Here is a 15,668-nt window from a genome sequence, read left to right on the forward strand (position 1 = left end):
GCTTGATCTTATTCCGATATTAGCAATATATTGACAGCTAAACAAACTGTTAGCTGTTATTGGCAGTAAGAGTTTGCAGATAATCTAGGGCTGAGCAACAAGATCAGCTAATCTAACTTTTAGCTAGCTAATCTAGCAACATTATAACGGCTAACAGGTTAGCTAGGTTTTAGCAATAAGATCAGTCCAGCTAAGCTTATTGTTAACTAGATATTAGGAATATCGTTACAGCTAAAGTTACTGGCAATGAGAACTTACAGATAAATTAGGTATGAGCAGTTATTAATCTAGGAATGGTACTTTTTCATCAAAATTAAGGATTTATTGACTCTAAATGTCTTGCTGAAAAACCCAGTTTTGTCTTATTTCAAGTAAACAGATATTTGCACTTGAAACCAGACCGATACTTGATTTTGTGTTTTTGCAGTGAAATCTGAAGATGAAACATGTCTTTGCAGGTACTGCTTGTAAACTACATGAAAATGTTGCATATTACATTTGGGATGTGTGCAGAACAGATTCAAATTGGTTTTCCTGCAGAGGGGAAGCCACAGATGGAAATGATGCCGGTCGTCTGCTGGATGTAATCCGTGTCCTGCTGAATTTCCCCTCGCTCTCTGGTTTGGCAGGAGATCTATGGCCGTGTGGATGTGTGCTGATATGTTGATGATATTATTACATCAATTATTTGGCAAGGGGGAGGTCAAAGCCACACCAGCATCCTGTTTCCACAGAGGCGTGCTTTGTGTCTACCCCCAGGCCACAATTAAGGCAAACAGGGAGCCCAGATTCAATCACATGCATCACTCCTATCCAACAGAAACACTCTGTTCCCAACCAGCAGCGCTCTCATATCAGAAACCATGCCCAAAGCTACACCGCCTCATAACAATAGCTTCAGGGAGCATGTGGCCAGACAGTGACCCATGTAATTATTTATTATGCCGGGCCTGTAGATCTTCATCATGCCTTGACTGCTGTAAAAAGGATTAGCATGTGAACGGGCCCATGTGGTGATAGCCTGATAAAAAGGATGGTTGTTGATGGCGTACATACCCTCGGAAAGCATCCAAGGAGAGCAGACGCGACGGCTTGGCTTCACCTCCATCAGGCGCAGCCTCAGCAGCCTCCTGCAGAAATAACAGCCAGGAGATAAAATAGCTTCAGCACTCAAATTACATTCAAATGCGGGTAGTTTGCTGTAATTTTATTCCAAATATGTGTTGGTTATTTTCGGCTGTGTAATTGAAGCAAAAGCCACACAAAGAGAGTTCAATACACTTTCAAATTAACTTTTTAAATATGCAAAACTTTTATAAATACGACATTTAAAATGCCCATTTCTCAGAGTCCAAACTGTAAACGTTTCAATTTACAAATCACAAAAGGTCAACTCAGCTACTTACTTTGACATTAGCTGAAGAGTAAGCTTAGCTTAGCTGATCTTATTGCTCAAAGCTAACCGCTATCATCGTGGTAATAGCCAGCTAACATTTATCATGGTTGATATTATTGCTTATAGTTTGCTAACAGTAAGATTAGCTGTTAATTGTTATCATACTACTAATGTCAACTTAACAGTTAGCTTGGCTAATCTTATGCTAAAACTACCCAACAGTGAGCTTATCTAATGGCTCTTATCGTATTACTAAAACCTAAAAGTATGTTTACATTTTAACTGTTATTGTGTTACTAATAGCTACCTAAAAATGAGCTTAGCTGATTGTATTGCTAATACCTAGCTTATCTGTAAGCTTCTATTGCCAATATCTAGCTAACAGTAAGTGTATCTATTACATTGCTAATATATAGTTAACAATAAGCTTGGCTGAACAGATCTTATTGCTAATGCCTAGCACACCCACCAAGTAAACTTTTTAAATATGCAAAATTTAAAAAGTTTTGCATGCTCATAGTGGTGAGCATTATGTTTGTTATTATCATAATGCTATAGCAAGCTAGCAGTAAATACAGCTGCTACCTTTAACGCGTTGCATGATGCTAGCATCAATCTTTGGTCTGTTGATTCACTTAGTGCTCCTACACCTGAAATGGTAGACAGTGACATTGGTAGCAGTAGCTAGTTCTTAGCTCGCTTGGTGTCTAGTGGTTTATAGGATTGTTTGTAGTCATCTGAGAGGACCAGTTTGGGTCTTATTTCAGATCTTTGGAAAATGGTGACGGATCTCCTTACATATTGTTTTGCTTATGAACCTTCTTTATTCCAGGCTGGGGTTGATGTCTCGAAGTGGAACTGAATATGAAGACGTTTTATCTCCAATAAAATGTTCAAATGCTGATGAAAGCGAAAGATCAAATGGCCGCCGGGTCAAAACGTTTAAAAATCGTTTCTCTCTCTCTCTCTCTCTTTGAAAGCAGCAGCTCCTCTGTGGCCTGCTGCCCTCCCAGTTGGATTAGCCAGCCTTACTGGCCTCCGTGCACCAGTATGAAGCGCCAGAGCAGGAAGACACCGGCGCTAATATGTCATGATGGATCTGCATGCCATGTGGACGGCATATGGAAAACAGAGACATGTTGCTTGTTCCAATGAGAAGAGCTATTCATGCTCACCAAAGACACACTGCAGCTCCTGCCAGGGACGGAGACGATTGGACGACGCGGCGCTCCACCGCTCCCATAAAAGCTCTGCCAACGTTTGTATCAATCATTCAATTAGTGTCTCCCAAACGGCCTGATGATTGGAGGCTCACAGCAATTTTAGTGTACATGGACGGCAGGCCAGTGACAATAATGCACTGGAAGAATTGGATCGTGGCAATGTGTTTGATTTCAAAATAAAAGTATAAAGTTGATGCTGTTCCCAGAGTAATTTCACACCAACATTAATGCTCTGGATAACAGAGCCAACAAGACAAAAAAACAAAAAAAATTTTTAACGACTTAAGGTTTCCCATGATGCTTCCTTAGGATAGGTCTATTGTTTATACAAAACATGTTTATTAAATGTTTTGGCACAAAATCATTCCTAAATAATCAGATTTTTATCTGCTCAGTTTCAGAATGAGATGTTTTATGTCCTCTGTCACTTTAAATCCAAATAAGCTGCTGCTGGCCACGCCCCCAAAACTCAACATGTACGCTCGCACGTGAAAATGGCTGCAAACAGATGCATAATTATACAACTGTACGTCTTTGAAAAGCAGAAGTGGAGCCTCCTGCACAACTAACAAGAATGCAGCAAGTGTTTTCCAGCAGCCATTGTACAGCGCATACAGAGGTAAAACCAGCTGACCAAACGTGCTCAGTTGGGTTTCTAGGTGATGGGTGGAATGCCGCCCAGGTTGCTAGGCAACGGGCTGGACTTCACTGGGGTTGCGACACTGCAAAAACACAAAATCTTACCAAGTCCTTTTGATCTGGTTTACAGTGCAAATATATCAGTACACTTGAAACAAGACAAAACTAACTTACAAGTAACTTTTCATCACAAAATAAGAGCGTGTTTCAAGTCAATAATTTCAATAAGTTCTAGTTTCACAGGCAGATTATTTCACTGGTAAATAGTTCTAGTATTAAGGTAATATTGACTTAAAACAAATTCCTGTTTATCTTGTTTGATGTTTGCACTAGAAGATTTTGTGTTTTTGCAGTGTAACGGCCTGGCCTCAGGTTGGGTTGCTAGGTAACGGGGGCTGGGCTTTACTGGGGTTGCTAGGTAACGGGCAGCACCTGCTGATTTTTGACGATGCATCCTGAACATTTTTGAAAGGCTCGTTTTGGATGTTTGTTTTTCTAAGTGCTTGTGCTGTTTTTAGCAGCAGTAGAAATCCAAATAAAAGTATAAAAACGTGCAAAATGTGCATTTTTCCATAATAGGGCTCCTTTAACATCATTTTTATGCATTTAAAACATTTCTAAATTAAATCAGTGGAGTTTTACAGCTAACTCCATTCATTAGGGTAGTAATCTAATGCATTGATTAAAGAAGCGTTTTACTCACATTATCCACAGAGTGCAGAGGATCTTGGCAACAGATTACTTTAATACATTTAGATGTGCAACACCTCCTGCAAGAAAAGACAACTGAGTGATGGAAGAGTGACCAGTAGTGAGTTATGTAACATATCCATACCTGTAGATGTAAGGCACCAAAACAGATAATAACACAATGACAGCCAGTAGCAGAGCCGCCACTAGAAGAGCTGGAAAAATGAAGGAGAACAGGAAGTCAGCAGGCTGGGATTGTGTATTTATCTCATGTTACGTTAGAAATACATCAAAAGATGCTAATAAACAACTATTTCTATTCCCTTTTTAAATAAGAAAAACATGTTATTGCTTAATTTAGCTGACGATTATTTTAATTTATGCTGAAATGATTAATCCAGATTAATCATTTCAGCATTACACTTAATTTATGAAGGTTTTAAGTCAATTCAGTGACATTTTTCTGTATCGGATCGGTATTGGCTGATACTACATCTCAGATATTTTGGCTGAAAAGTTACTTTAAGTTCACTAAATCTTATTTCAAGTTTACTAAGATATTTGCACTAGAAACTTGGCCAAAATTACGTGGTAGGGTTTTGTGTTTTTGCAGTGTACTCAGAACTTGAGTAGACTTTTTACCAAATACTTTAACACTCTTACTCGAGTGTGATTTTTGGGTTCTCTGCCCACCTCTGGTTGCGTAAAAGCAAACATTTATAACAAATATTCAAACGAAGCCGGGTGAAACAACAAGCGGTCTGGTTTTCCTAACAGGGCCGCCTCGTTTCCAGCTGCTGACCAGAACATTACTGAGGCTGATCCGGTCCGGAGGGGCGGTCGGAGTAATCACCGGTCTGCAGAGTTAATGGAAGCTCGCCGCGTTGTGGAAGGTGCAGTCACACTGACCGGCGCAGATAATGGCCACTTGGCCTTAAAAGTCTGATCTGAGCATAATCTGCAGTGTTGTTAAGTAGAGTGTGCATTATGCAGAGAGACGCTTTCAGAATCCCATTACGCCTCTAATCCCTCCACGCCGCCTAATGCACGCCGCCGCGTCACAACCAGCACCACACATTTCTCTTTTTATTCGTTTTCAGCGCCGGTCTGATCGATGCACAGAGAGAAGGGCGGTTCTGATCTACGGAAGAACATCAGGCCCACAAAAAAAATAAAAAAATAAATTTAAAAAAATAAGTCCTTTATATTTTCTCCAAATTTTGACTTTTTCCTCATAATTTTGATGTTTTTCTCAGAATTTAAACTTTAATGTCAGAATTTTGACTTTTTTTCCACAGAATTCCCACTTTTTCCTCATACTTTTGATTTTGACCTCAGAATTTTGGCTTTTCTTTCAATGTTGTTTTTTTTCCACTAAAATTTGGCTTTTTTTCCTCAGAATTCAGAATTTTTTCTCTGAATTTTTGATCTCAGAGTTTGGGCTTATCTTTCTTTGTGTTGTTTTCCTCAGAATTTTTGTGTTTTTTCCCATAATTCTGACTTTAGTCTAGGAATTTTGAGGTTTTTTTCTTCAAAATTCAGATATTAATCAGAAAAAAAGTCAGAATTCTGTCCTTTTTCTGAGATGTAAGACTTCAGTTTCACAGTTATTTTTAAACTGACATTAGGAAATTACCTTAATCTCAGAATTGTTATTTTTTCCCCCAATTAATTCTAATTGTGTGTCAGTTTATGTCTAAATCCAAATAAAAAGCCAAACATTTTTAGGTGTATGTCAGTTATGTAGTTAGCATAACATTACCTGCCTAAATAAAGGGTTGGAGAAATTTTTTCCCAAAAATGACTTTGGCAAGAAAAAAAATAAATAAATAAATAAAAAATCACTTTAGGATTGTGACGGTAATTTGCTTGTTGTTGGAATTGTTAATCTGCAATTTATCCTCACTGAAAGCCTGTTGAAAATGTATTTGGTAGATTAGAGTTTTAAGGCTAGATTTTCCTGATGGTACATAAACAATTTCAACAAAAAAGTATTTATTTCCAGTGGCCCTAATGTTCTTCCGTACTGCTCTGTTCCGACTCAGGTAAATAAACGTTGGGCTCCGTGTGGCCCAAATGTTGGTTCTGTCACTGCGTCCTCATTGAGTGTGTTATACTTACGCAGGTAAGCATTGTTTGGACTCTTATCCACTGAGAAGCTGCAGATTGGGTCAGCGGAGGCCGCGGGCGTCTGCATCCAAACAGAGTAATGGCCTCCTTCCTTATATGTTCGACTCCATCTGCAGCCACAACACCGACAGACAAATTTCCCTGAAAAGCTTTTATCTGATGCCATTTTTTCTGTAAAAGCCGCCTGCTGTTTTTCTCATCAAAACAGTGCAAAGACAAAAAAAAAGTGTTAATGGACTCAGATTTATCTGTGAAGCTCAGGAGCTCCACCTGGTGGCAGAACCATGAAAAACACCGATTCCAGATTCATCCACAATGTTAAAACCGCAAACTTCAGTTTCCATTGGTAAAACCACGTCATAACAATTTTTAAGGTTCGTTTGACAAATGGATAAAGTTAGGCATAAAATAAAAATATTTCAGTCAAAAACTCACATTTACTGTTTTTTTTATGTAAAAACCTCAGCATAATAACTAAAACAAATAAGTCAGCAGAATTAGCATAGTTTTATTTAAACTATTATTTTAAAATAAAAAAGTGAAATTTTAATCTGCGTATTAATTTAATTGAATGCACAGGAACGTGGCATGTTTTATAGTTTATCCACTCCCTCTCCATGATACTCAGCAAATGTATGTAAACTTTTCAACTGAAGGCAAGTTACAAAAAAACCTAAATAGAAATAATTTTGGTAATTCTAACTAAACTAAAACAATAAAAGTTTGTTTTGATTTATCTTCAGAAAGTGTGAAAAAATGAATGTCTTTTTATTTCAAACTTTTTATTTAAAAAAACAATAAAGATATTGTTTTTTTAAAAACATTATTTATAAAAATGCCCTGGAGAAGTTGACCGCAGCTCAACATTGTTTTTAGATCAATATGTCTTTAAATAATTGCAAAACTTCCCTAAAGTGTCAAAATGTTCCAGCGTTTCATTATTTGTCGCCTTATTAAATGTAAAAAAAGCTAAAACATCAGCAGTGCAGCGTAAATCTCCTGACCTCTGGTTGTCTCCAGTTTCAGGAACAGAAACATGGATTGCATGTTGCTATTGATCCGCAGCTGCAATGACAGACCGGCTGTCACATTGACGGGTTTTTTTCTCTCACAGGGGGAAAGCAAATCAATCGTCTGGTTAGAGACCTCAGCATTGATCACAGAAGAACAAAGACGAGAAAAATAAAGGTGATTATGAGAGTAAATCCATCCACAAACGCACGGCTCAGTTTATAAAGATGGAAAATGTCTCTGTTCTCCAGTTGCTTTCAGGTTTTAGTGAACCATTTTCATCAATATTAGCATATCGGCTCTCATTAACCCCCGAAAGCTTCCTGATCAATAACCTCAGAGGTTTCAGAGACGACGTCACTCAGCTCCCAAAAGCAGATCACGGTTTCTCAAACAGACCAGTAAATAATCCCGCAGGATGCTGATGCCACCGTCTGTAAGCTAGCAGGAGAAACGGTGAAGGTTAGCGATGCTAGCAGCTGGTTTTCACCTGCAGAGCGTTGAGTTCCTGGTCTGTGGCTCAACCTGCAGCGTCAGGGTGAATTTAGTGCTGATTACTGCAGACGTATTGTTGTTGTTGGGCTTCACAGAGACCAACTGCTGCTTCACACACTGGAACATTAAAAACAGGCAAAAATATTCATTTAAACAACTAAATCTGTCTCTGAATTACATAAAGTTTAATGTGAAGCATAATTACAAAAGATATGAACAAAAAGAAAAGTACACATAATTTGGGATTAAAACAGAAATAATTTAATTTACCCTGTCATAAGAGAAAAAAATGTCATATTTTCACCTTGTTATTCATTTAAGAATGTCACAGCTTCAAACTAAATATTTACTTAATTAAATATTTAGCTTGTTTACTAAGCACTTAGATTGCAATTTAAATATTTAGCTTTGAGCCAAATAATCAGATTGTAAACAAAATATTTAGTTTAGTTAGCTTGCTTGCCAAATATGTAGTTATAAACTAGCTTCTTTAGTCGACTTTTTTCAACTGAACTATCAGCTAAATATTTAGTTTGGTGCAAAATAGTAAAACTGTCAAATAAATATTTGGCTTAGCTTGCTGACTAGATTTTTAGTTTGGAGACATGTACTTCAATATTTAGTTAGTATACTCAATATTTAGTTATCAAGCTAAATATTTGGTTTACCAACTAAATATTTAGTTATCCAGTGAAGTTCTTACCTTAATAAGTAAATGCTAAATATAGCCTTAGTATGACACGTTTAGATTATAAACAAAAATAATTGAATTAAAGATAGTAAACTAAATATTTAGCAAAGTTAGCTTGTCAACTTGATATTTAATTTGTAAACCAAATATCTAGCTTGCTCGCCATTTTTTGTGAGCAACAATTAATGACAAAGTAAAGATTTAGTTTGTAGCTAACTTTTTAGTTTGTTATGAAGTAATTTTCCGTTACCTTGTAGCAGTAATCTGAGGTGTAGAAAACCCGGACCGGTTCTGTTAGCTTGTTGTGAAACGTGAGCAGAGCCTGGTCCATTTTCAGAGGAAGTCCTGCAGAGATTTAAACCTGATTTATGGACTCCATATGGATCATCATAAAAACACGATATCTAAAGGGCGTTTCACATCACAACACGTTTCAGACGAACTGAAGGAAAACAGAAAATATGCGACAGAAATCAGACTGAGCCAAACGTCACTCACCGTCCTCTGGAAATACAGAATAAAACTCCTCATTTTTGATGATTCCTCCTCTGCTGCAGGCAACCACGAGTAAAAATAACAGGGCTGCAAAGCGCAGCCTGCTGGAATGCATGTCGCTTCTTGGAAACTGTCAGTCCTTCTGCTCATCTTTACAGCTTTCCCATTTCTGCTTGGAGTCATATATCCGGCTAATACATCGTTAGAAATTACGAAATGGAAGATTGATAGAAACTCTAAAGTTTATTATGATTTTAGAAGCGTATGCATTAAGTTCAAACCAGTCTCGAGGTGGAATAATTAAGGCTCTGGAGAACTGGTCTACACAAGGTGGAGGTAATTTAGCTATTTCATTCCAGCGTTTTGTACCTGGGGCACATCTAAAAACTGCAGGACTGCGGCCCTCGAGGACTGGAGTTTGAGACGACTTACACTTGTAGAATATTTTTCTTACTTTTATTTATCATTCAAAGTCATCCGCAGGCGGGCAGCTGGACGGCTCCTTCGTCCTTTTCTTGTCGGCAAACTTCATTTCGCACTTGCTATGCTAACTATGCTAGCAATCCAATCAGAAAGATGAATGTGGTACATAACTTTTCAATAAATTATTTTAACTTAATAATGACTGTAAACTAGAACAATTTTATAATAAAAATATAGTTAAAGCCGTAGTATTACAAATTGTATTAGTATTTTTATTTTTGCCATTTTTTTCTCTTTTTTCCACCTTCCCTCTTGCGCCCTCTGGCGGCAGCCATTTTGAAAAACATTGTGTTAACCCCGTCATCTCCAGTTTTTGTCCCAATCTCCTGAAATGCAGCCAACTGGTAAATGCTGATCCCAGTCGTCTTCATTTCATTAACCAGTTCATTTCCTCCAGCGCTCCCAGTGACAGATGAGTTCACCGGGGCAAATCTCACCGGAGGAGCCTGTTAACCTTTGACCTCCTTTGGAATGACCTTTCAGATCTGCTGATCTGCTCTCAGGGTTTCTGCTCTCTTTAGCTTTTACATCTGTTGGCTTCTAGACTCAAATTTAATACAATATTCAAACCTAATGCTACCTTACATCTCAGTGTGATGGTTTATTCAAAATGTGACATTTTAATGTGAAAAATTGATGTTTGACTTATTTTGTTTACTGAAAATAGGGAATTTTATTCCTTAGAGTATTGAATAGAAAGTCTGTCTTTCCTGTTGCGTTTTATTTTTTCCAAACTACCCCCTATTTCATAGTTTTCAATGATATTTAGTCCACAGAGTAACTTTTAGTGTTCCTACGGAGGGCCAAAAGTGCCACAACATAATAAACAAGAGAACTGTTAAAAATGTATTTATATATAATATACATTTATTTACTTAATAACATACACATATATTCATTTAATTTACCTTTGGGATTAATGATATATTTTTAATTTTGAATATACTTGAATTTTAATTACTGGATAAAAATTGTGGTATATTCATATGGGCACTTTCTAATTGATTTACTTATTTACTTAAATGTTTAATACTCAATTAACTAACTAAATAATAAAATTTAAGAACTAAGATAATAAATTAAATAATTTAAAAAATACATTTACAAATTTATGGCACCAAAGTTGCCACAAGTTTGATCTATACATCGAATTAAATATGGATAGTTAAAATATAATTCATTCATTAAAAATCGAAATTCCTCATATGTTAATGGCAGATATAAGTATTCTGTCTCTGCCCATTATTAAACCAGGTCTAACGTCTGATTGGTTGACCTGTAGACTCTGGTCCAATTCAGACCAATCATCTTGAAAGGAGCTGATTTAGCCCCGCCCACTTTTACACTAATGGTTAAAACCTAAGTTATGTTCTGTTGGGTCTAAAAAAACATTTGTAAATGATAAAAATCAGTACTTTTATTATTGGCATTTAATTGTTTTCTTCTTTATTAAACTAAACATGTATTTATTTCCTGTTTTATCTGTTTTAGTAGCTTTTTATTGCCTATTTGGAGCTGATTTGTGTGTGATTTCCTTGCATTTGATTGAACATTAACCTTAGCGTCACTGTTTGTGCAGAATGTTGATTATTTTTAGTGAGTCCAGGAAGCAGAGTGTCATCACAGAGCAAAGAGCAGCTGGCCTCAGCATGCCTGGAGCAGCAGATGCGTGTTTATGATTAAACCTGCGGCTGGACTCGCTTCTGTCTGGAATGATTTCTGCTCAGGCTTCAGCAGAGACGGCCCCTCAGGACCCCCAGCTCCCCGTTTCAGATGGATTAGGTCCAGCTCCAGTCAGCGGCTCCCACAGCAGAACTGCCTCTCTTCCGACATGGTGAGTACCCGCAACCTGTTGCTTCACTTCCGGCGTTTTTACACCACAATGAACAGGAATGTGCGGAATTTATGCAGAAATGCGCAGGTTTATCCTGACTTTCTGCTGAGTTTGCGTGTTGGAGCCAGAGGGGATTTGTTTGTGAGCTGATGATAATGTCACTGATTGAGCAGATTACACTGTTGCTATGATACCTGATGACGTCACAGCGCGGATCCACGCAGGGAATAAAGAAACATCTGCTTGGTCCAAACAGCTGACTAAAATCATGTGACTTTGAACAAATAGTAAAAAACTAAGATAGAAATGACCAAATGTATGCAGACAAACCCCTCAACCAACAGAAAGCACATTTAAATAATCTGTTTTTTGTTTTTTAAAGCAGAAATGCGGCGGCTGATCGTTTCCAGATGGACGCGTTTTCAGCCAATCAGTGTTTGTGTTTGAGAAGCTGCCCCTCTTCAACCCGCGAGACAGAGGGGCAAGAGGACTAAATATGACAAAAACATCACAAAAACATCACAGAAAGCTTAGAGGAAAAAATAAGAAAACTTCCAGAACTCCAACAGTCGACAATTTGATAGAAAAAACTATAAATTTGAGATTAACTTTAAACCTTTTCTACAAAAAAATAGAAATTTCCAGAGTAAGAAAAGTGAAATATTTTCGATTTCTGAAACCCATAAGAGTTTTAATAAAAAAAAAACTAGAAAATCAGAGTTTCAATAGTTGAAAATTTGGCAGGAATAAAATCTAAAATTTTGGGATTAATCTGAGAAATTTTCTAAAACAAACTTGGAAATTTGAATTTCAAAACTAAAATTTTCAAAAAAGAAAAAAAAAACAGAAAAAGGAATTTTTTGACTTTGAAAAGCTAAAAATTTGCTGGGGAGAAAAAAATAATAATTTGATATTAGATTCAAAATTTCTACCTGGACATTTTTTGAGTGTCAAAACATTTCTAGAAGAAACAAGAAAATATCTGAGCTCCAAAAGTAAAGAATATTTGCTTCCAGAAAGATCTGAGTTTGAGAAGTCAAAATTTTGCAAGGAAGTAAAAGTTTCAAAAGTAGAAAATTTTCAAAATTTGAAATGCAGAAAATTTAAAATATCTGAGCTTTTTGACTAAAGTCAAAAAAAATGCTACAAAAAACTCAAATTCAGAGACTGATTGCAGAAATTTTCTAAACAAGGAAGTTTGAGTTTTAAAAGTACTTTTGAAATTAATTTCCAACTTTTGAAACTCAAATCTCCAGGTTTTTGAAGAAAAGTTCTGAGATTAATCTAAATATTATTTTTTTTTTCTAGCAATTAAAAACTCAGAAATTTCCCTGTATTTTTATTTTCTTTTAGAAAATTGGTGAGTTTTTTGGGCAGAGATGTCCATGTTTTCTTTCTCCCGTTTCCGCCTCGCTGCAGGCCGGTAAGATCCAGACTCTGAGTGAAGAGGATCGCGCTCACCTGCTGCCGCTGCTGCGAAACGCCCAGTGGGTGGAGACGGTCGGCCGCGACGCCATCTACAAAGAATTCATTTTCAAAGACTTCAATCAGGTCTGTTCATTAAAGCCGCTTTTGAACGCTGTCTGAACGCTGTCTGAACGTGACTGCGTGACGCTTCTGCTCCGCCTGCAGGCTTTCGGGTTCATGTCCAGAGTGGCTTTACAAGCGGAGAAGATGGACCATCATCCCGAGTGGTTCAACGTTTACAACAAGGTACCAAACATCAGCTGAGTTTATGCAATGGTAAATATGTGCAAGAATAAATAAGATAACCTTTATTACAGTATTAAAATCTCACGTTTAACATTTAGGTAAGAAAAAATATTTTCTTTTGATAGGAGGATCTCAATTGTATGGAAGACCATTGCTGCCACTCTGATAAAAAAGAAAATCCAACTTGTTTTTTAATTATGACTTAGCGATGTCGTAAATATGAGATTATCTCATAATTTCATGTTTATCAGTTTAAATTACTGGATCAACTCAATCACTTAAATCAGATTTATACCAGTAGCTGTGTTTCCAAAAATGTGTAAAATGTTTTGCTAAAGTTGGAAAAAAAACTATTTTGTAATTGCGTGCTTCCATGAAATAAGAATTAATAAATTTGTTCACCCAATAAGTCTCTAAACTTATCCAACTACTGTCATCTGTCATCTTCTTTGTCGTTTCTGCCAGTAGTAACATCCAGTTGTTAATCATGTGATTTGTTATGCGAAGAAAGTGTTTCTATTGCAGTTTTCTGAAATAAAACAATTAAACAATCTAATTAACTGTGTCCCCATTGACCATAATTGCACAAATTAATTGCAAAAATAAATTTGCTTAAAAAACCAATGTCAAAAAAACCCTTCTGTTTTTTGATACAGTTATTGCCTTGCTGTGAAGTGTTGTTTTTGGGTTTTTTTTGGCAATGTCAACATTTATTTCCCAAAACTGCAAACTTTATATGCATCACAAGAGTCACATGATGAACAACAGAATGTTACTACTGGCAGAAACGACAAAGACGACACACAGGAAGTGGTAGGATGAGGATGGCGTAGCGAGTTTTTTAACGACTTATTGCGTGAACAAACTAATTCAGTAATTGCGTTTCTTATTTAATAGAAACACTCCAATTGCGAAATTGTGTTTTTCGACATTAGCAAAATATCGGTAAAGTTTTGCACACCTTTATAATGGAAAAGCCGCAAGTCTAGTGCAAATTTAATTTAAAAAGTGAGTTTCTTTTAAATGGTTGTTTCTTTTAAGAAAATTTATGTTTGTAATTCCAATTTGTGTGTTTACATGGTCTTTAGAAACTGAGCTATAGTTCAGTGCGGTTCTTCTTTTTTATCCCTGCAGGTCCAGATCACGCTCAGCACCCACGACTGCAGCGGATTGTCTCAGCGCGACATCACTTTGGCCACCTTCATCGACCAGGCCTCCCTGATGTGAAGCTGCTTTCACTGAGAAACAGCGATCAGATTTCAAACACCAAATGAAAGCAGATTTCTCTCAGTTCTCTGTGAAAAAGAAAAAAATTTTGCCATTTGGTTTGTTGTTGAAACTGAGAAAACAGAATCAGGTTGACGTTACGTCAGGATTTGAGTAATTCCAGCAATCATGATCCATTCCATTGTTACAGAAAAAACATTGATTTGCTGTGCCTGTTTTTTGTATTACGGTAATAAAATGTTAGGCTGCATTTGTGACCTGATGTATCTAAATAATGACCAAGTCGCCATTTTATCAGGCGCAGGGTGACTTATGTATCTTATAAGGTAGAAAAGTTTTGACTATCAGTTCATGAGAGAGAAAAAAATACCATATTTAAATTTTTGGGCTTTAAAATAAAGAAAACAAAAAACTTTTGGCCGAAGAATTATTGATACATTTTCTCCTGTGGAAAATGATTCAAAGAAAATAGATAGTACAAGAAAAGTAGATATAAAAAGAATATTACTGGAACATTTAGTGTCAATTTGCCCATCAGCCATGATGGACTCAAAGGGCTAGCTAGCTAGCAGGGGTATATTAGCTGCTAGTTAGCGCTAGCTTCAAATGAATTAAGAAGAAATTGGACAGAAAATACCAGAGACAAAAAAAAAACTAAAGTTAACTTTTATAAAAATATGATTTTTACAAATTAAAATTGTCACCATGTGGTGAGTTTGTTACCAAATTTAAGATCTGTGATTACCGTATTAAAAGCCAACATACATTATTTTAATGATCTAAAGACACGGAGGTCCAAACATTTGGCCTTGGAGGCCAAAACAAACAAATGTTTTACCACAGGGAAGCCACAAAGTTGATTAAATTAAAACTCCAAAATATAGTAAAGTGTTTTTGGTTTTTTTTTACTTGCTCAAAAATAAACATTTTTATTAAATCTGTATATCTTTAAATATCAAACACATAAAAAGGGCTTCAGACTGTTGACTTATTAAAAGAAAAAGACATTTTCCAAAACTTTTGGAGGTCTTCAATCATTTTTAACCATTCTTGACATGTCAATAGGGGCCGAACAAATTCATCGCAAGGGCCACAAATGGCCCCCCGCCCACACTTTGGACCCAAATCTTTATAGTAGTGCATCCTTATTTGGACATTTTATTTGAACTACATGCAAACCCACACTACTAATACAATCATTTAAAGAGAATAAAGGCAGATTGTTTATTTTCTGTGGAGAAAATACATTATTAGAGTAAAAGTTACAGCAAAAAGTCTTTATGGAGAGATTCGTTCAGAGCTGTTCGTTAGTCTTTAGGTTGTTTTTTTCAATGAGCCTCTGATCGGACTCAATTTATCAGGTTTAACAGGCAGATATGATGTAAATGTTACCGGACAGAACGATGATTCAACACATCAGGCACTGAATAAAACATGGAGGAAAAAAACAACAAACAAAACCAACTTCATTCATGGAAACAAATGTTCACAAAAAAGGCTTGAATGTCGATTAGAAAGTGGTTAAAAGTTTTTACGACGGCGCATTACGGCCGCTGCAGAAAGAAAGGGGAAAAAGGAGCAAATTTTTGACATAAAACTATTTAAATTTTTTTTAGATTAACTTCAAATTTTCCAGAAAAA

At 36.4% G+C, this 15,668-nt stretch overlaps 2 protein-coding genes across 3 annotated transcripts in view; one reads left to right on the forward strand and one right to left on the reverse strand.

The window, feature by feature from the left end:
- The window catches only part of si:dkey-192p21.6 (uncharacterized protein LOC565246 homolog), a 28,983-nt gene extending 20,047 nt beyond the window's left edge, over positions 1–8,936 (reverse strand). The window contains exons 1-7 of one of the 2 annotated variants that reach the window (XM_044135992.1): positions 8,774–8,936; positions 8,526–8,620; positions 7,580–7,701; positions 6,070–6,188; positions 4,094–4,163; positions 3,962–4,028; positions 1,057–1,130 (exon numbers count right to left, since the gene is read on the reverse strand). In XM_044135992.1, the coding sequence (XP_043991927.1) occupies positions 1,057–1,130; positions 3,962–4,028; positions 4,094–4,163; positions 6,070–6,188; positions 7,580–7,701; positions 8,526–8,620; positions 8,774–8,885 (659 nt within the window). In that variant the 5' untranslated portion in view covers positions 8,886–8,936. The remainder of the gene's footprint in view (positions 1–1,056; positions 1,131–3,961; positions 4,029–4,093; positions 4,164–6,069; positions 6,189–7,579; positions 7,702–8,525; positions 8,621–8,773) is intronic. The other variant, XM_044135993.1, reaches the window with a different exon arrangement.
- A 1,934-nt stretch (positions 8,937–10,870) lies between these two features.
- Positions 10,871–14,284, forward strand: pcbd1 (pterin-4 alpha-carbinolamine dehydratase/dimerization cofactor of hepatocyte nuclear factor 1 alpha). The gene is made up of 4 exons (XM_044135996.1): positions 10,871–11,087; positions 12,507–12,638; positions 12,720–12,800; positions 13,935–14,284. The coding sequence occupies exons 1-4, from the start codon at positions 10,929–10,931 to the stop codon at positions 14,025–14,027; spliced, it is 465 nt and encodes a 154-aa protein (XP_043991931.1). The 5' UTR covers positions 10,871–10,928; the 3' UTR covers positions 14,028–14,284.
- Positions 14,285–15,668: the final 1,384 nt, after the last annotated feature.

This window comes from Gambusia affinis, linkage group LG13, assembly GCF_019740435.1.
Source record: "Gambusia affinis linkage group LG13, SWU_Gaff_1.0, whole genome shotgun sequence".
Taxonomy (NCBI): Eukaryota; Metazoa; Chordata; class Actinopteri; order Cyprinodontiformes; family Poeciliidae; genus Gambusia; species Gambusia affinis.